At 45.3% G+C, this 16126-nt stretch overlaps 1 protein-coding gene across 1 annotated transcript in view; it reads left to right on the top strand.

The window, feature by feature from the left end:
• COL5A1 (collagen type V alpha 1 chain) overlaps positions 1–16126 on the top strand; it is a 451358-nt gene that overhangs the window by 123289 nt on the left and 311943 nt on the right. The window contains exon 4 of the mRNA XM_060250656.1: positions 2465–2627. Coding sequence (XP_060106639.1) covers positions 2465–2627 — 163 coding nt within the window. The remainder of the gene's footprint in view (positions 1–2464; positions 2628–16126) is intronic.

Here is a 16126-nt window from a genome sequence, read left to right as displayed (position 1 = left end):
GTGGTTCAAGTCTGTATCTGTAAGTTGCAAACTTACTCTTGTTTTGCTTGTGGGCCTGATAGGACCCTTCTGGGGGCCTAATCCAGCCCTCGGGCCACAGGTTTGACACCCCTGATTTTAACCCTTCATTTCTGCTTCCCATACAGGGTGCTGCTCCAGCTGTTCAGCTGTTTCTTATGAAACAAAACAGGTTAAACATCTGTGTTCTGCTCTTTACGAGCCACCATGAATTGCACCACAATTTGTGGAATTTTGTTGCAGTTCTTCAGTTTACAAACATCAGTTTGCAAACCATGAACCAGCCAAAATTCATGATGAACTTTCATTCAACAGCCAGTTCGTGCCCATCCCTAGAGAACATTTACCTTAGCAATAGCAATAGCACACCTTTATTGGCATAACCAAAGAGATATATAGAGACTTGTCAACCAAGCAACAATCCAGTATATCTGTTTAAAGCATAAAAGGCTAAAATAGGATTAAGAATCACAATAAAACCTGCTTAGAATAATTTTTGACAATTTCAGCCAAGAATTTGGTAACAGCTCTTGTGATATTGTTATGTTGTCATTTAGGAGGAAATGGCAATCAATCCTATTTTCTTGATTATAAGGAAAGACTATGACTATCTAACAGAACCTTCCGCAGATTAGTATACAGTTGGCAGTTCAATAAAATATGCTGGATGAAATCAGGTGCGCTTGACCTGCATAGACAATGTCTCTCGCTATAAGGGACTCGAAGAAATCTCCCATAGAGAACATTGGAGGGAAATCCATTCATCCTCGCCAGCATAAAAGCTCCCTGATGTTGCGGGTTATCAAGTTCAGATAAATATTTGTCCATTTTCATGGCCGTCTGATCAAGTCCAAGTGAGGCAGGAGAGCAAGTATAAAATTGGACAGGACACAGTATATGAGATTCTGGATCTAAGAGTCTCTGATTTGCCTTTTCACTATTTTTGCTATGCTGGTAATCCCCCAATGGAATCAGGGCAGCACCTATAATGCCAAGAGCGCCAACTTGTTTGGGTCTTACCAGGGGGTGGGACAGGGGGAGGTTGCATCAAACCTCTGGATGAATGGAAGGTCAGCAATTTCACATTGGAGCTCCCTTTGAAGTCCTTTTGCTAAAGAGTGGGGATTTAGGCGTCAGCAGTTGAGTGCTCCATGAGGCTGAAATTTTCTCCCCCTTGTTTCTGAATATCGCAATTTATTTTTAATTATTTTATAAACACCACAATACTGCAAATTTAATTGTCAGATGCAGGGATGCAGAAAAAACTTTGAGTCCAGTGGCACCTTAAGACCAACAAAATTTAATTCTGAGTATAAGCTTTAGTGTGCATGCACAGTTCTCCAGATGCTTCATGCACACAAAAGCTTATGCCCAGAAATAGACTTTTTTTGGTCTTGAAGGTGCTACTGGATTCAGAACATTGTTCTGTTGCTTCAGGCCAACATGGATATCCACCTGAAAGTGTCAACAGGGAGCTGTTTGATTATCTCTTTTTGACCTGTGTCTTGTAGCTGGTTGTTTCTCGATATCCTTCTGGTATTTGGCTGATATTGTAACCCCAAGAATAGCTGTTCTCAGTCCTCCAAATATGGATTTGTCCAGTTGTGTTTGCAATGTGGTGCTTGGCCATAGACAGTGGATGGTGTGGTATGTTCCAGATGGCAGCTGGAAGCACTCAGATATGTGTAACCATTGGTGGGTATGAAGATTTGTTTATGTGCTCATTGCATTGCTTGGTGGTGTCCAGAAAGTGGACCTATTGTGTGGTTTAGTCTAGAGTCATTTTGGTAGGAATGGAAGTTGTTCAAGTCCTGATGGAATTTCCTGAGAGCTTCCTTCCCAAGTGACCAGAGGATGAAAATATAATTGATAACATCCCAAGTACAGGAGGGGGGAGGAGCAGAGGAGTTTTTGCTCCAAATCAGCCGTGGACATGTTTGCATTCTGTGGGGTCTGGTGGGTAAATTGGTGCCAAATCTGATGCCACTTTGGGTGAGGACAAAGTGGCGAAGTTTGATAGCTTCATTAGCATCCTGTGTGGTGATATTATGGACAGTATTCCTGATGCTCTAGGCTGATTCTGCGTTGAGCAGGGGGCTGGACTAGATGACCAGTATGCCCTCTTCCAACTCTGGGATTCTATGATGGAATCCAGCTTTATGGAGATTACACCCAAGGTGCCTGAGATGGCACCTTGCAGTTTCCTCCAGAAGTCAGTAATGTCACTCTCTCTCAACCTAGCCTACCCCTCAGGGTTGTCAGTGAGATAAAATGGAAGCGGGGAGAAGGCTGGGTAAGACTTTTCAGGCTTCTGTGGTGGGAAAGCCAAGATATAAATACCTGGATGCTGCAGGTGTGGGTGTTGAGGGTAGACTACATACAGCCCTATCCATGGTAGTGTCTCGGGTCTATTTTTAATTTCCTCATGGGGCTTGTTATTTCCTAGGTGGCATCGGATAGCTATCAGCGTGCACAGGAAGAATGTCACCTTGATTTTGGATTGTAAAAAGAAAATCACAAAGTTCTTGGACCGCAGTGATCACCCTATCATTGATGTCAATGGCATAATAGTATTTGGAACCAGGATCCTGGACGAAGAAGTCTTTGAGGTAAGAATCAGGGGGCAGGGGGGGCAGGGCTGGAAGGGCATCAGCAGTTTCTCAAAAGGAGGGAGTGAAGGCTTCTCATATTGGAATGTTCCAGGTGGAAATTAATGAGTTTTTATGTGCTTATATCTTGTTTCCAAGTAGTCATTGGAATAGTTGTGAGGTATGTGTGTGTTGGGCTGGTCAAACCCATCCCTTGCGGACTTTCACACCCTCTGATATTCAGGCCTATCTTGTTGTCCCTCCCTCCCTTCTGGAACTTGTGTGTGTGAGAGGGGCTGAGAGGGTAGATGGTGATTCTGCTAGATAAGAACATAAGAGGAGCCATGTTTGATCATGCCAATGGCCCATCTGTCAGTTCTGAGGCTATCCGCAATTAAAGTAGACCTGCAGGGTTGTCAGAAGGTTGGCTTTACTATTGATAGAGTCAGTAGCAATACATGTCTGTGTCAAATCTGGCTCACCTGAGAGGTGGCCAGAGTTTTATACCCTCTCTAGGGCTGTTGAGCAGCCCGGCAAATCTTACAGTGGAAAATTCTGCGCAAAGCAATACAAATTGGTTCACACCGACATCTCTCCCCTCCCAGACAATGAGCAGTTTAAGCTAGCTCTAGGATGAGATAAGACAGTCTTATCAACAACACTGTTGTTATATCTTGAGAAGGAAGCTGCAAACCTCTGCACAGGTTAGAAATACTTATAACTGTTTCACAGATAGAGCAAAGCAGGCACAGTCCACACTCCCCCAAATTCCCAAAACAGAGAAGGAAGTCAATACACAGTAACTCAGAAATGGCAAGGGCACTTGACATACTGCTCCCCTCAAGCCAGCTTCCTGGGTTTGTCTGGATATTTAGTGTGGAATTTCTTTATTAGGCGAGGGGCGTGTTGACTATCTACCCATTCATTATGCAAAGGGGGGACAATGGAGCCAATTTGATGAAATAGTACAGAGTTCCTCTTTCTAGTTCAGAGTCTAAGATTTCTTCCACTTCATGGTGAGTCTGATTCCTCACAAGGATGGGCTCAGGACCATCCGGGTAAGAGTGCCAGGACCTGCTGCCCGGGTCTTTCTTGAGCAGGCTGGAATGAAACACAGGATGTAAATGATGGAAAGCTTTGGGGAGATCGGGCTCCACCGTCACTTGTTGGATTACTTGTTTGATTTTGAAATGTCCCAAGTACTTAAAGCCTAACTTTTTGGAAGGCTGAAAATTAGGCAAGTTTTCAGTGGATATAAATACTGAGTCTCCGACTCCAAGTTCCCACATGGGAGTGTGGGTCTTATCGAATTGTGCTTTGTACGCCTCCTTGGCTCTTTTTAAAGTTTTCCTGAATTAGCTGCCAGGAATTTGTCAAGGATGTTCACTAGCTTGTAAAGTCCATACGCCAGGCCTCGGATTCAGTGGAGCTCACAGGATCGCAGCTGCTGAACCTTTCTGATAATTCCACCTCCTCCTTCTGAGAGTTCCACCTCCTTGTTCATCCAATTCCTGGATGAGCTCCACCATCTATTTTTCTACAAAACGACCTCTGCCATATTCAATGTGGGAGTGCCTCCCTATATGCTAGGAAAGGGTTTGCCCTCATAAACGTTCACAATTAGAAAGGGGCTACTTTGAGGAGAGCTAGGCACACTGTTGTTATATCCATATTCTGTTGAGGGTAGAAGCTCCACCCAATTATCCTGCTGGTGGTTTATGAAGCATCTAAGATATTGTTTGATAAGCTGATTAAGATGCTCCGTTTGCCTGTCAGTTTGGGGCTGATAGCCGAAACTAAGTCCCTGCTTCATGTGGGTCAGTTTGCAAAAAGCCCTTCAGAGTGCTGCAATGAACTGTGGGCCCCGATCCATGATCACTTTTTTCAGGAAATGAATGAAGTCTGACCACGTGTTGAAAGAAAAGATGCACTGATATTTTTAGCTGAGGGCAGATGTGAGCTTGTTTTGAAAATGTATCCATCACTACCAGGATTACAATCTTCCCTTTTACTTAGAGGAAGGTCAGTGATAAAGTCCATGGTAACCACTGACCAAAGATGAGTGGCTGTTTTTAGTGGCTGTAGCAATCTGGGAGTCTTCTCCCCCTGTCTTTTGGCCATGATGCAGATGGGACAGGTGATCACATATTCAGAAATATCTTTTTTCATGTGTGACTACCAAAATTGCCTTTGCACTAAATAACTTTACATACCCAAAATGTCCTGAGAGCTTGCTATCATGGCAGTGCTCTAAAATATCTTTCTGCAAGCTTTTAGGGACATCTAGTTTGTTGTCTTCGTACCAAAAGTTGCCTAGTTTCACCGTGGGTGGGTGCACTCCTTCCCCTTCTGCCTCAGTTGCCGCCCGGAGCTTCTCCCCCCAAAGGGTTTGTGCTAACGGGTGATTGAGGTGGGCTTTTTGGCCTCATGTCATCACTGCTCCTCCCGATGGGAGGGAGTGAACATAGTGACCTCTTCCCATTTGCTCTTGTGTTGTGGGAGGTGGGAGAGGGCATCACCCACATTTTTCAGGGAGGTGGTGCAAGGTGAAATTGAATTTGGAGAAAAACTCCACCCACTGAATTTGCTTGGTTGAAAGTTTATGGCAGCTCCTTAGGACCTCTACATTTTTGTGATATGTCCAGATTTTGAAAGGAACCCGTGTTCCCTCCAGCCATTGCCTCCATGTAGTTAGTGCAAATTTAATGGTGGCTGCCTCTTTGTTCCATACCGACAAATTACGATTTGTCAGGTTAAACTTTTTTGAAATGTAAGCACTGGGGCAGAAGAGCCCTTCTTGTAGCAAGACCCCGCCCATAGCTACATCACGGGTGTCACACTGGAATATGAATTTTTTCTCTGCGTTTGGATGTAGGAGGATGGGCTTGGATGTGAACAGCCTTTTCAGATTGTCAAAGGCAAACTGGGAATCAGGTGTTTACCCCAGGCGAGCCCCTGGCTTCTGGCTGTTTTCCTGTTGTTTTCAAAAGTTCAGTGAGGGGTATGGCCAGTTGAGCAGTCCTTGATAAATGAGTGATAGAAATTGGTGAAACCCAAGAAGCTTTGCAGCTGCTTTCGCATACCGGGGGCTTCCAGTCAACTACCACCTGGGTTTGCCAGACACCCAGTACCTCAGAAAGTCCAGTTCTGTCTTGTGGAACTCACATGTTGACAACTTTACAAAAAGTTTATAGAGTCTTTAGCATTTCCCTGACTAGCCTGATATGGGATGATAAGTCAGGGGAATACAATAAGATGTCATCTAGATAAACGACAACCCCCTTGTATAAAAATTTTCTCAGCACCTCATTTATCAAGTTCATGAACACTCCTGGAGCCCCCTGAAGGCTGAAAGACATCACCAAGTATTCAGATTGGCCCAGAGAGGTATTAAAGGTGGTCTTCCACTCATCCCCCTCTCTTATATGTACTTGATAATAAGCATTTCTTAAGTCCAGTTCAGTAAAGATTTCCCCCTGAGCCACAGTACTTAATAGGTCCTTGATAAGGGGGAGAGGATATGCACTTGGCATCTATACTACATTAATGGCCCGATAGTCTGTACACAATCTTAAGCCCCCATCTTTTTTCTTCTAGAACAAAACCAGTGCAGAATGAGGAGAGAAAGCAGGATGGATGAACCCTTGGGCCAAATTCTTTTCCAGAAATTTCTGCACCTCAGCCCTCTCTTTTCTTCCATGGAACACACTTTCACTTTGGGGAGGGGTTCCTCAGGAATGAGCTCTGTAGTGCAGTCAGTAGATCTATGAGGGGGTAGCTCATCATCTTCCTTTTCCTTGAACACCAGTTTGAGGCCCCAGTATTCTTTGGGGATGCTATGCACTTCTTCCATGGTTAAACATAGTCTTTCGTTTATGGGAGTGTCAAGCACCAATATTTCCCAATAACAGAATCCTTTGTTTGAATTCAAAAGATCATTTTACTTCAAGAAACTCAGGAGCTCTATCAAGGACACAAGCCTTGGGAGTAATGGGGTACCAAGGGTTATAAAGTTACTATATAGGATATCATTAAAGGTTACAGTACAGATGCATACTTGAGTCACAGTTCAAAGGTTACTTAGGCAACTATCTATTTACTACTAAAGCATCCTATTCTACTAAAGAACATCAGAAACATTCTCACACTGCTCTGTGAACAGATAAGATTTGTTTGTGTGAAGCAGGGGAGAGGATACCTTGAGGTACCAACTGCTAGCCCATACCATAAACATCCAAATGCCAGATGGCTTTACTACATGCCCTCTGGGTTGTAAATATTGGAGGAGAGCAGACGCAATGACGTGCTCTCTACACAGTAAAAAATGGTCAAGAAAAGAGCGTGCTTGACAGGAAGGAGGATTAGGGCCCCACCTCTCATTCCAAAGGTGTGATTTAAAACGCTCATCTGGGAAGCTTATGGCTTGCCCCTGCCAATGTATGTATGGCTCATGATCCGCTACCCAGGAGACGCCCAGAAGTACTTTGAAAGAGGCAGAGGGGAAGGGACTGTGAAAGCTCTCTCCTCTCAGTGGGGCCCCAGGTCAATGGCCAGTGGTTTGGACTCAATGGTGCAGGGGTCCCCCTTCATTGGGATGCCATCCATTCGCTCAAATTGTATGGGGTTCGGCAAGAGTACAGTTTGTAATCCTAAAGCCTCTATCCCGGGGGGGTGGGGGGTGGAATTAGATCTTTGGTACATCCAGAGCCTAATAAGACTTTAACATGCATGAATTGTTTAAGTTTAGGGTTGAGTAAAGTCAGGAGTACAAGAAATAAAGTTCCAGAGGTTCTCATTTCTCAGCAGCACTATAGTTTCCACAACCTGGGTTACAACCTTCAAAGCAGGTTGCTATCATTTCCTTCTGCTTGCTCGGTTTTGTTCCCCACTCTGAATGATGATGACACAGCCCAGGAATCTGGGAGCACCAGAGCTATCCCCAGGATCATAGGCTGTCACAGCGCTGTCTCCTCAATGCCTTGGGGCCTTTTGGTCTCCTGGGTTCCCCTTCTTGGGCTTCATCCCTCTGCTGCTCTTCAGAGCAAGGGGAGGAACTCGAGGCCTAGTGGGCCAGTCAGATGCAAGGTGATTGGGTGACCTGCATCAGTAGCAGAGCCTTTGGCCACTTTTGCTGTCCATTTCCAGAAGCTGAGGTGGTTTCTTTGCCCCACTCTTTTCCCTGGACTGTGTCTCATGACCCCTCTTGTCCCCTTTCTGCTGTCATTGGAGCATCACACACTGCATGCGTGTTTTGACTTCGCAGGCCAATTGAATGCACCCCACCAGGTGTCAGGATCGGCTTGCATAATGGCCCAATCCAGTAGAGTGGCATGCAGTCCTTTTTGGAACTGGTCTACCTTCATGTGCTCATCCCACCCCTGAACTTTAGTGATGTTGGCTTGGAATTTGGCCACATACTTTTTACTGTTCTGGACCTTGCTGCAGGTTTTTGGAGCGTGGTGCAGGCACACATCTCCCTCAGGGGGTCTTCAAATAGAATGAGGAGGGCATACAAAAAAGCCCCATACCATAGTCAGGAGCCCTGGCTTCTTGGAGAGTCACATACCAGCTAGCAGCCACTCCATCAAATTTCAAGCCCAAGAAATTCACTTAGCTTGCCTCTGATGGGAATAGGTGGCCCCATTCTTGCAGGTATCTGCGGGATTGAATCACAAAGTACTCCAATTTTTTCTACGTCACCATCAAACTTTGCTTCTTGGCCTCAGTTACCTGGGGGTTTAGGGGGACCCCAGGGGATGGGAGCCGGGACTGTTGCAGGAGGGGGAGGCTGGCCATCTTGCTGGACTGCCACTTGTGGAAGGTTGGCCAGTGCGTCCATTTACTGGCGAATCTCTTGGAACATGACTCGCATCTTGTCTCATAGGTGAAGAGCCATGTCCTGCATCTCCATCCATAGCAAACTCATTGCTAATTCATTAGGGCTTGGTTCAACGGGGTGCTCTTCTTCTGACTCTTTATTGGCATCTTCATTGGGTGAGGCTCTCTCTCCTCCTTTTCATTTTGGACAGGACCTCCGCCTACCGCTCCTTGCGTGGATCGCCCCATATCTTCTCCCATTAACACCAACCAATGGGCTTGCTGAGATTCTGCTACATCTGATCATCTTGGCTGCCAGGCCTTTGGAGAGATGAACAACCAAACCTCTCTCAGGGGAGTTCCTCTCCTGCAGCCACATTGTGGGTCTAGCACATGCCATGGTGCCTTTGGGATGGCTCCTAAGTCAAGGGGAGGTTTGATCTTATTCTTCCCCAACTCAGGAGTTTGTTGGTCTGTCCCGTTGTCAGGTTTTTGCTTGCCCATGGAGCCTGCAGTGGCCTTAAATCGGGTACATCCCGTAAGGGAGATCTTACTCTATGTCAGCTCTGGGACTATCCTCAATTAAAGTAGATCTGCATGGTTATCAGAAGGTTGTCTTTACTGATTGATAGGATCAGTAGCAATACATGTCTGTGTCAGATCTGGCTCACATGAGAGGTGGCCAGAGTTTTATACCCTCTCTAGGGCTGTTGCGCAGCCCGCCAAAACTTACAGTGCAAAGCCCTCACAAAGCAATACAAATTGGTTCACACCAACATCTCTCCCCTCCCAGACAATGAGCAATTTAAGCTAGCTCTGGGATGAGATAAGATGGCCTTGAGAAGGCAGCTCCAAACCTCTCCACAGGGTAGAAATACTTATAACTGTTACACAGATAGAGCAAAGCAGGCACAGTCCACACTCCCCCATATTCCCAAAACAGAGAAGCAAGTCAATACACAGTAACTCAAAAATGGCACTTGACACCATCCAATCAAACACTTCTCTGGTCACACAGTGGCCAAAAAACAGGTGCAGTCAGGAGGTTCACCAGCAGGGTCAGAACTCCAGAAGCCCTGCCATTGTTGCCTCCCCCCAGCACCAAGAATACAGAGCATCACTGCCCCAGACATAGGGTGTGTTCACATTTCTGAGGTTTGCCAAGTAACACTCAGATATACTTCCACCATATGAAGATAAGTGAAGCTTTATCAATATTTCACAGGTACAGGACTTCTCCTTCAGAAAGGCATTGCTAGGAATAAAGATGCATACTATTACCACCCCTAAATAGTCCTAAGGTGAGGGCCTCCCCCCTTCCATATCCGCTTAACATAAACACTGGCAGGTGGCAGAGCAGTTTTTAAACTAAATCTTGGGGGAAAGCCGACAGGAGATGGAATGTCTCTGGTTCGGGAGGACTCGACTCAAAGAGATGAAGGGTTGGCTTCTATTTTTCTACCGGGTAACGGATCAGAGTTGTCCACTGTGATGGTGAGAAACAGTATGGACTGTCTGCCAGAGTCTCGAGGCGGCAGGAGGGAGGTGGTGGGCCTAGCTTGCCTGGGAAATTATAAATGTTTGTATGCAAATGCTAGAAGTGTCCGAAGTAAAATTGGTGAATTGGAATGTTTAGTGTTGGGAGAAAACATAGACATTGTGGGAATTTCAAAAACTTGGTGGAATGAGGAGAATCAGTGGGACACGGTGATTCCTGGATATAAATTATATCGGAAGGATAGGAAGGGAAGGGTTGGAGGTGGGGTGGCCCTGTATGTCAGAGAGGATATACGGTCCAGTAAGACTGAGGTCAGAGAATTAGATTCACTTTTAGAAATGCTTTGGGTTGAAATAGAGGGCCCAAAAGGAAATTTAACTATGGGAGTTTGTTATCACCCACCAAATCAAAAGAGAGAGGATGATTATAATATGATGGAAGGATTAAAGATAGCGGCTAAACGTAAAAACTGTGTCGTAATAGGTGATTTTAACTACCCGCAGATTGATTGGGTCAATATGTGTTCTGGTCGAGAGAAAGAGATTGAGTTTCTTGATGCTCTCAATGACTGTGCTATGGAGCAGATGGTCTCAGAACCTACCAGGGGTGGGGCGATCCTGGATCTGGTCCTAAGTAATGCCCAAGAATTGGTGAGAGATGTAAAAGTGATTGCGCCGCTTGGGAACAGTGACCATAACGTTATTGATTTCACCATTTGTATAAATAGGGAGTTGTCCAAAAAGACCGCCACAACCACATTTAACTTTAAAAGGGGTAAATTCTCTGAGATGAGGAGGCATGTGAGGAGGAAACTGAAAGGAAAGGTAAATACGGTCAAAACCCTTGGGGAAGCTTGGAGACTATTTAAAACTATAATCCTAGAAGCTCAGATAAAATACATACCACAAGTTAGGAAAGGCACAAACAGGTATAAGAAGAGGCCAGCATGGTTAACAAACAAAGTAATGGAAGCTGTAAAAGGTAAGAAGGACTCCTTTAAGCGGTGGAAAACCAGTCCAAGTGAGATTAATAAAAGGGAACACAGGCAGTCGCAAATCAAATGCAAGACTGTGATCAGGCAGGCAAAAAGGGACTATGAGGAGCATATTGCAAAAAACATAAAGACCAACAATAAAAATTTCTTCAAATATATTAGAAGTAGGAAACCAGCCAGGGAAGCAGTGGGACCCTTGGGTGACCATGGGGTAAAAGGATTACTGAAGGAGGATGGGGAAATGGCTGAGAAGCTGAATGCATTTCTTGCCTCTGTCTTCACTGTGGAAGATGAGAAGTGTTTGCCCGCCCCAGAACCACTAATATTGGAAGGGGTGTTGAAAGACCTGAGTCAGATTGAGATGACAAAAGAGGAGGTCCTACAACTAATAGACAAATTAAAAACTAATTAGTCACCGGGTACGGATGGCAAACATCCGAGAGTTCTAAAAGAACTCGAACTTGTGGATCTTCTAACAAAAATCTGTAATCTTTCATTGAAATCTGCCTCTGTTCCTGAGGACTGGAAGGTAGCAAATGTCACCCCCGTCTTTAAAAAGGGTTCCAGAGGAGACCTGGGAAATTACAGGCCAGTCAGTCTGACTTCAGTACCGGGAAAGTTGGTAGAAACCATTATCAAGGACAGAATGAGTAGGCACATTGATGAACACGGGTTATTGAGGAAGATTCAGCATGGGTTCTGTAGGGGAAGATCTTGCCTCACTAACCTGTTACAGTTCTTTGAGGGGGTGAACAAACATGTGGACAAAGGAGACCCAATAGATGTTGTTTACCTTGACTTCCAGAAAGCTTTTGATAAAGTTCCTCATCAAAGGCTCCTTAGAAAGCTTGAGAGTCATGGAGTAAAAGGACAGGTCCTCTTGTGGATCAAAAACTGGCTGAGTAATAGGAAGCAGAGAGTGAGTATAAATGGGCAGTCTTCGCAGTGGAGGACGGTAAGCAGTGGGGTGCCACAGGGCTCGGGACTGGGTCCCATGCTCTTTAACTTGTTCATAAATGATTTGGAGTTGGGAGTGAGCAGTGAAGTGGCCAAATTTGCGGATGACACTAAATTGTTTAGGGTGATGAGAACCAGAGAGGATTGTGAGGAACTCCAAAGGGATCTGTTGAGGCTGGGTGAGTGGGCGTCAACGTGGCAGATGCAGTTCAATGTGGCCAAGTGCAAAGTAATGCACATTGGGGCCAAGAATACCAGCTACAAATACAAGTTGATGGGGTGTGAACTGGCAGAGACTGACCATGAGAGAGATCTTGGGGTCGTGGTAGATAATTCACTGAAAATGTCAAGACAGTGTGCGTTTGCAATAAAAAAGGCCAACGCCATGCTGGGAATTATTAGGAAGGGAATTGAAAACAAATCAGCCAGTATCATAATGCCCCTGTATAAATCGATGGTGCGGTCTCATTTGGAGTACTGTGTGCAGTTCTGGTCGCCGCACCTCAAAAAGGATATTATAGCATTGGAGAAAGTTCAGAAAAGGGCAACTAGAATGATTAAAGGGCTGGAACACCTTCCCTATGAAGAAAGGTTGAAACGCTTAGTGCTCTTTAGCTTGGAGAAATGTCGACTGAGGGGTGACATGATAGAGGTTTACAAGATAATGCATGGGATGGAGAAAGTAGAGAAAGAAGTACTTTTCTCCCTTTCTCACAATACAAGAACTCGTGGGCATTTGATGAAATTGCTAATCAGACAGGTTAAAACGGATAAAAGGAAGTACTTCTTCACCCAAAGGGTGATTAACATGTGGCATTCACTGCCACAGGAGGTGGTGGCGGCCACAAGCATGGCCACCTTCAAGAGGGGGTTAGATAAAAATATGGAGCAGAGGTCCATCAGTGGCTATATATATATATATATATATATATATATATATATATAGAATGTTGGACACAGAATGTTGGACTGGATGGGCCATTGGCCTGATCTAACATGGCTTCTCTTATGTTTTTATGTTCTTAAAAAGGCAGTTCTCCATAAACATAAACATGCCAAGAGACACACCAGAGAGAGGCCGGGAGATCACAGTCTTATCTCTAAGGTCGCTTACCTCCTTCAGGTCCGGATCGGAGGAGGGGAAGGAGAACTCTCACAGGATGGTATTCACAGCTCTCTTACCAGAAATTGTTCACCGGCCTCTCTTCAGGCAGTCCAGGGATTCTACATAATATACAATACAGCTCAGCCCCCCTCCCAGGCACATTAGCCACATAAGAATATAGAGCCAGAGAAGAAAATATGGCAGGGGACAAAACATGGCTCCTGACAGCAGTACACTAAATAATGTGTCTTGCAACTGGATTGTTGCTATTCTTACACAGTAAAAATTCAGTTGCAAAACACATTGTTTAGTGTAGTGTGAATGCACCCCTAGTATTCCACCTATACCTTACGGCTAATAGCTACTGATGGACCTCTGCTCCATATGTTTATCTAGCCCCTTCTTGAAGCTGTCTCTTCTTGTAACCACCACCACTTCCTGTGGCAGTGAATTCCATGTGTTAATTACTCTTTGGGTGAAGAAGTACTTCCTTTTATCTGTTCTAAGCTTACTGCTCTTTAATGTCATTGAGTGCCCATGAGTTCTTGTATTGTGAGAGAGGGAAAAAAGTATTTATTTCTCTGCCTTCTCTACCAGTTTGGTGTAGTGGTTAAAAGCAGCAGACTCTGCCAGTTAAGGTTCTGCCAGTTATCAACCCAACAATCCCATTCTCATATGAATCTGGTTAAGATTTATTGAAGTCAGATACAAGAGTAGACCTCCTGCTATAAAGCCATTGCCAGAAACGACCCAACAGGCCAAATGGTTACAATTATAGAAATCAAAAAGTGTGGGCTAACGTCATCCCCACCCCCATGGGTTGTTTTGTAGAAAAATAGGTGGAAGAGCTCATTAACATATGGTGCCACCCCCCCCCCCCCAGCCCAAAGCAACCTGTTGCAAGACAGGAGAGATCCTGCCAGCCCAAGCAGGCCTCACTCGCCTGGGGTTCTTTTGCCACCCCCATCAAAAAGCCAGTAAGCTACCCAAAATCACATAAGAAGTGGAGAAAGGGTGGCGTGGGCTTCTCCGGGGTTAATGAGGGCTGCTGGGGGCGTGTCCATTGCTCTGTAGTAGTGCTTCTGTGATTTTGTCCAGTATACAAGTGTGTGGACTCTTATCTGGGAGAACCGGGTTTGATTCCCCACTCCTCCACTTGCACCTGCTGGAGTGGCCTTGGGTCAACCATAGCTCTGGCAGAGGTTGTCCTTGAAAGGCCAGCTGCTGTGAGAGCCCTCTCCAGCCCCACCCACCTCACAGGGTGTCTGTTGTGGGGGAGGAAGGTAAAGGAGATTGTGAGCCGCTCTGAGACTCTTTGGAGTGGAGGGCGGGATATAAATCCAATATCTTCTTCTTCTTGGGAAAATTTTTTAGAGATGTATGCACAGGGTCATAACCTCCCCTCATCATCAGCCTGCATTAATATTGCTCCCACAGCGACATCGGAAGCATCACATTGCACCACGAAAGATCGTAATTCATCTGGGTGACTAAGAATAGGTTCACTGAACAGCCTTTTCAATTTATTAAACGCCTCCTGGCACTTGGCTGTCCATACTAGTTTAGCGCTTGGTCTTTTAGCTTCCAGACCCTTTCCCTTTGTTTTAAGAAGGTCCGTCAGTGGTAGCATAGTGTGTGCAAAATCCTGAATGAAGTTACGGTAAAAATTCACGAATCCGAGGAAAGATTGGAGCTGTCTACATGTCCTTGGGGGTTCCCAGACTAATACTGCTTGTATTTTTGCGGGGTCCATTGCTAGTCCCTTTTCAGACACTCTGTATCCCAAATAGTCTAGTTCCGTCTTGTGGAACTTGCACTTGGACAGTTTAGTGTATAATTTATGCTCGTACAGAGTGTTGAGTACTTCCTGCACTAACTTCACATGAGACTTTAAATCCCTGGAATAGATAATTATATCATCCAGGTACACCACGACCCCTTTATATAAATACTCCCTTAGTACTTCATTGATGAAATTCATGAAAACTCTGGGCGCCCCTTGTAATCTAAACGGCATGACTAGGTACTCAAACTGGCCCATGGAAGTATTGAAGGCAGTTTTCCACTCATCCCCTTCCTTTATATGCACTCTAAAGTAAGCATCCCTTAAATCCAATTTTGTGAAGATTTTTCCTTCTGATAGCATACTCAAAAGATCCTTAATCAATGGGATGGGGTAAGCATTCGAGGTGGAAATCCCATTGATCCCTTGAAAATCTGTGCAAAGTCTAAGCCCGCCGTCCTTTTTTTCTAAATAGCACTGGGGCGGCATGTGGGGCTGTTGCTGGTCTAATGAATCCTCTCTTTAGGTTTTTGTCTAGAAACTTCCACAGCTCAGCCATTTCTGCCCATCCCATGGAATATAGTTTAGCCTTTGGGAGTTCTTGCCCCGGGATTAACTCTATGGCACAGTCCGTGTTCTGGTGTGGCGGGAGCTCATTGGCCTCCTCTTCACTAAACACCTTTTCCAAGTCTTTATATTCCTTGGGGATGGAGCGTACTTCCTCTACGGCTAAGCACATTCTTTCGTGCATAGGGGGTGGGCTCGCGCCCCAATTTTGGTCCCATTTGTGGTGCTTACATTTATTATCAGTAAAGTCTATTATTTGGTCTCCCCACTTAATATCTGGCTCATGTCTCGCTAGCCACCCCACTCCGAGCACCACGTTGTAAGATGTGGATGGGGCTGTCACAAACATTTTGGTATCCCAATGGTTTTCTATACCCACTGGGACTGGTTGAGTCTGTGCACTGCACAGCTCTCCTTTCATTACTGTCCCATCCATTTGTTCAAACTGTATTGGGAGCAGTAATGGGGTCGTGGGGAGACCTAAGGCTTATACTAACTTGGGTGCAATTATTTCTCTCATGCACCCGGAGTCAATTAGGGCTCGCATAAAGTCAATGGGACAAAAAATAAAGATCCCGTTATCCTCGCCCTCAGTGGTGCTGTTATTTCCATGACCTGCTGCTTGGCACCTCTCAGTGCTGGTCGCTCCCGTTTCCCACCGGTTCATCTTCCCAAGACATCTTGCTTAGTTTGTCTATGATGATGGTTTCTTCATCCAAGACCAAAGTGGTCATGGTGTTCCCTTTCGCTGCTTCCTTAGGGCGGCTGGTGGTTTTCTTCAAAGGTGGATTCTTGGGCT

The sequence above is a fragment of the Heteronotia binoei genome, chromosome 12 (genome assembly GCF_032191835.1).
Source record: "Heteronotia binoei isolate CCM8104 ecotype False Entrance Well chromosome 12, APGP_CSIRO_Hbin_v1, whole genome shotgun sequence".
NCBI lineage: Eukaryota > Metazoa > Chordata > Lepidosauria > Squamata > Gekkonidae > Heteronotia > Heteronotia binoei.
The sequence above is the reverse complement of the archived record's forward strand: the minus strand, read 5'-3'. Positions and strand labels throughout refer to the sequence as shown.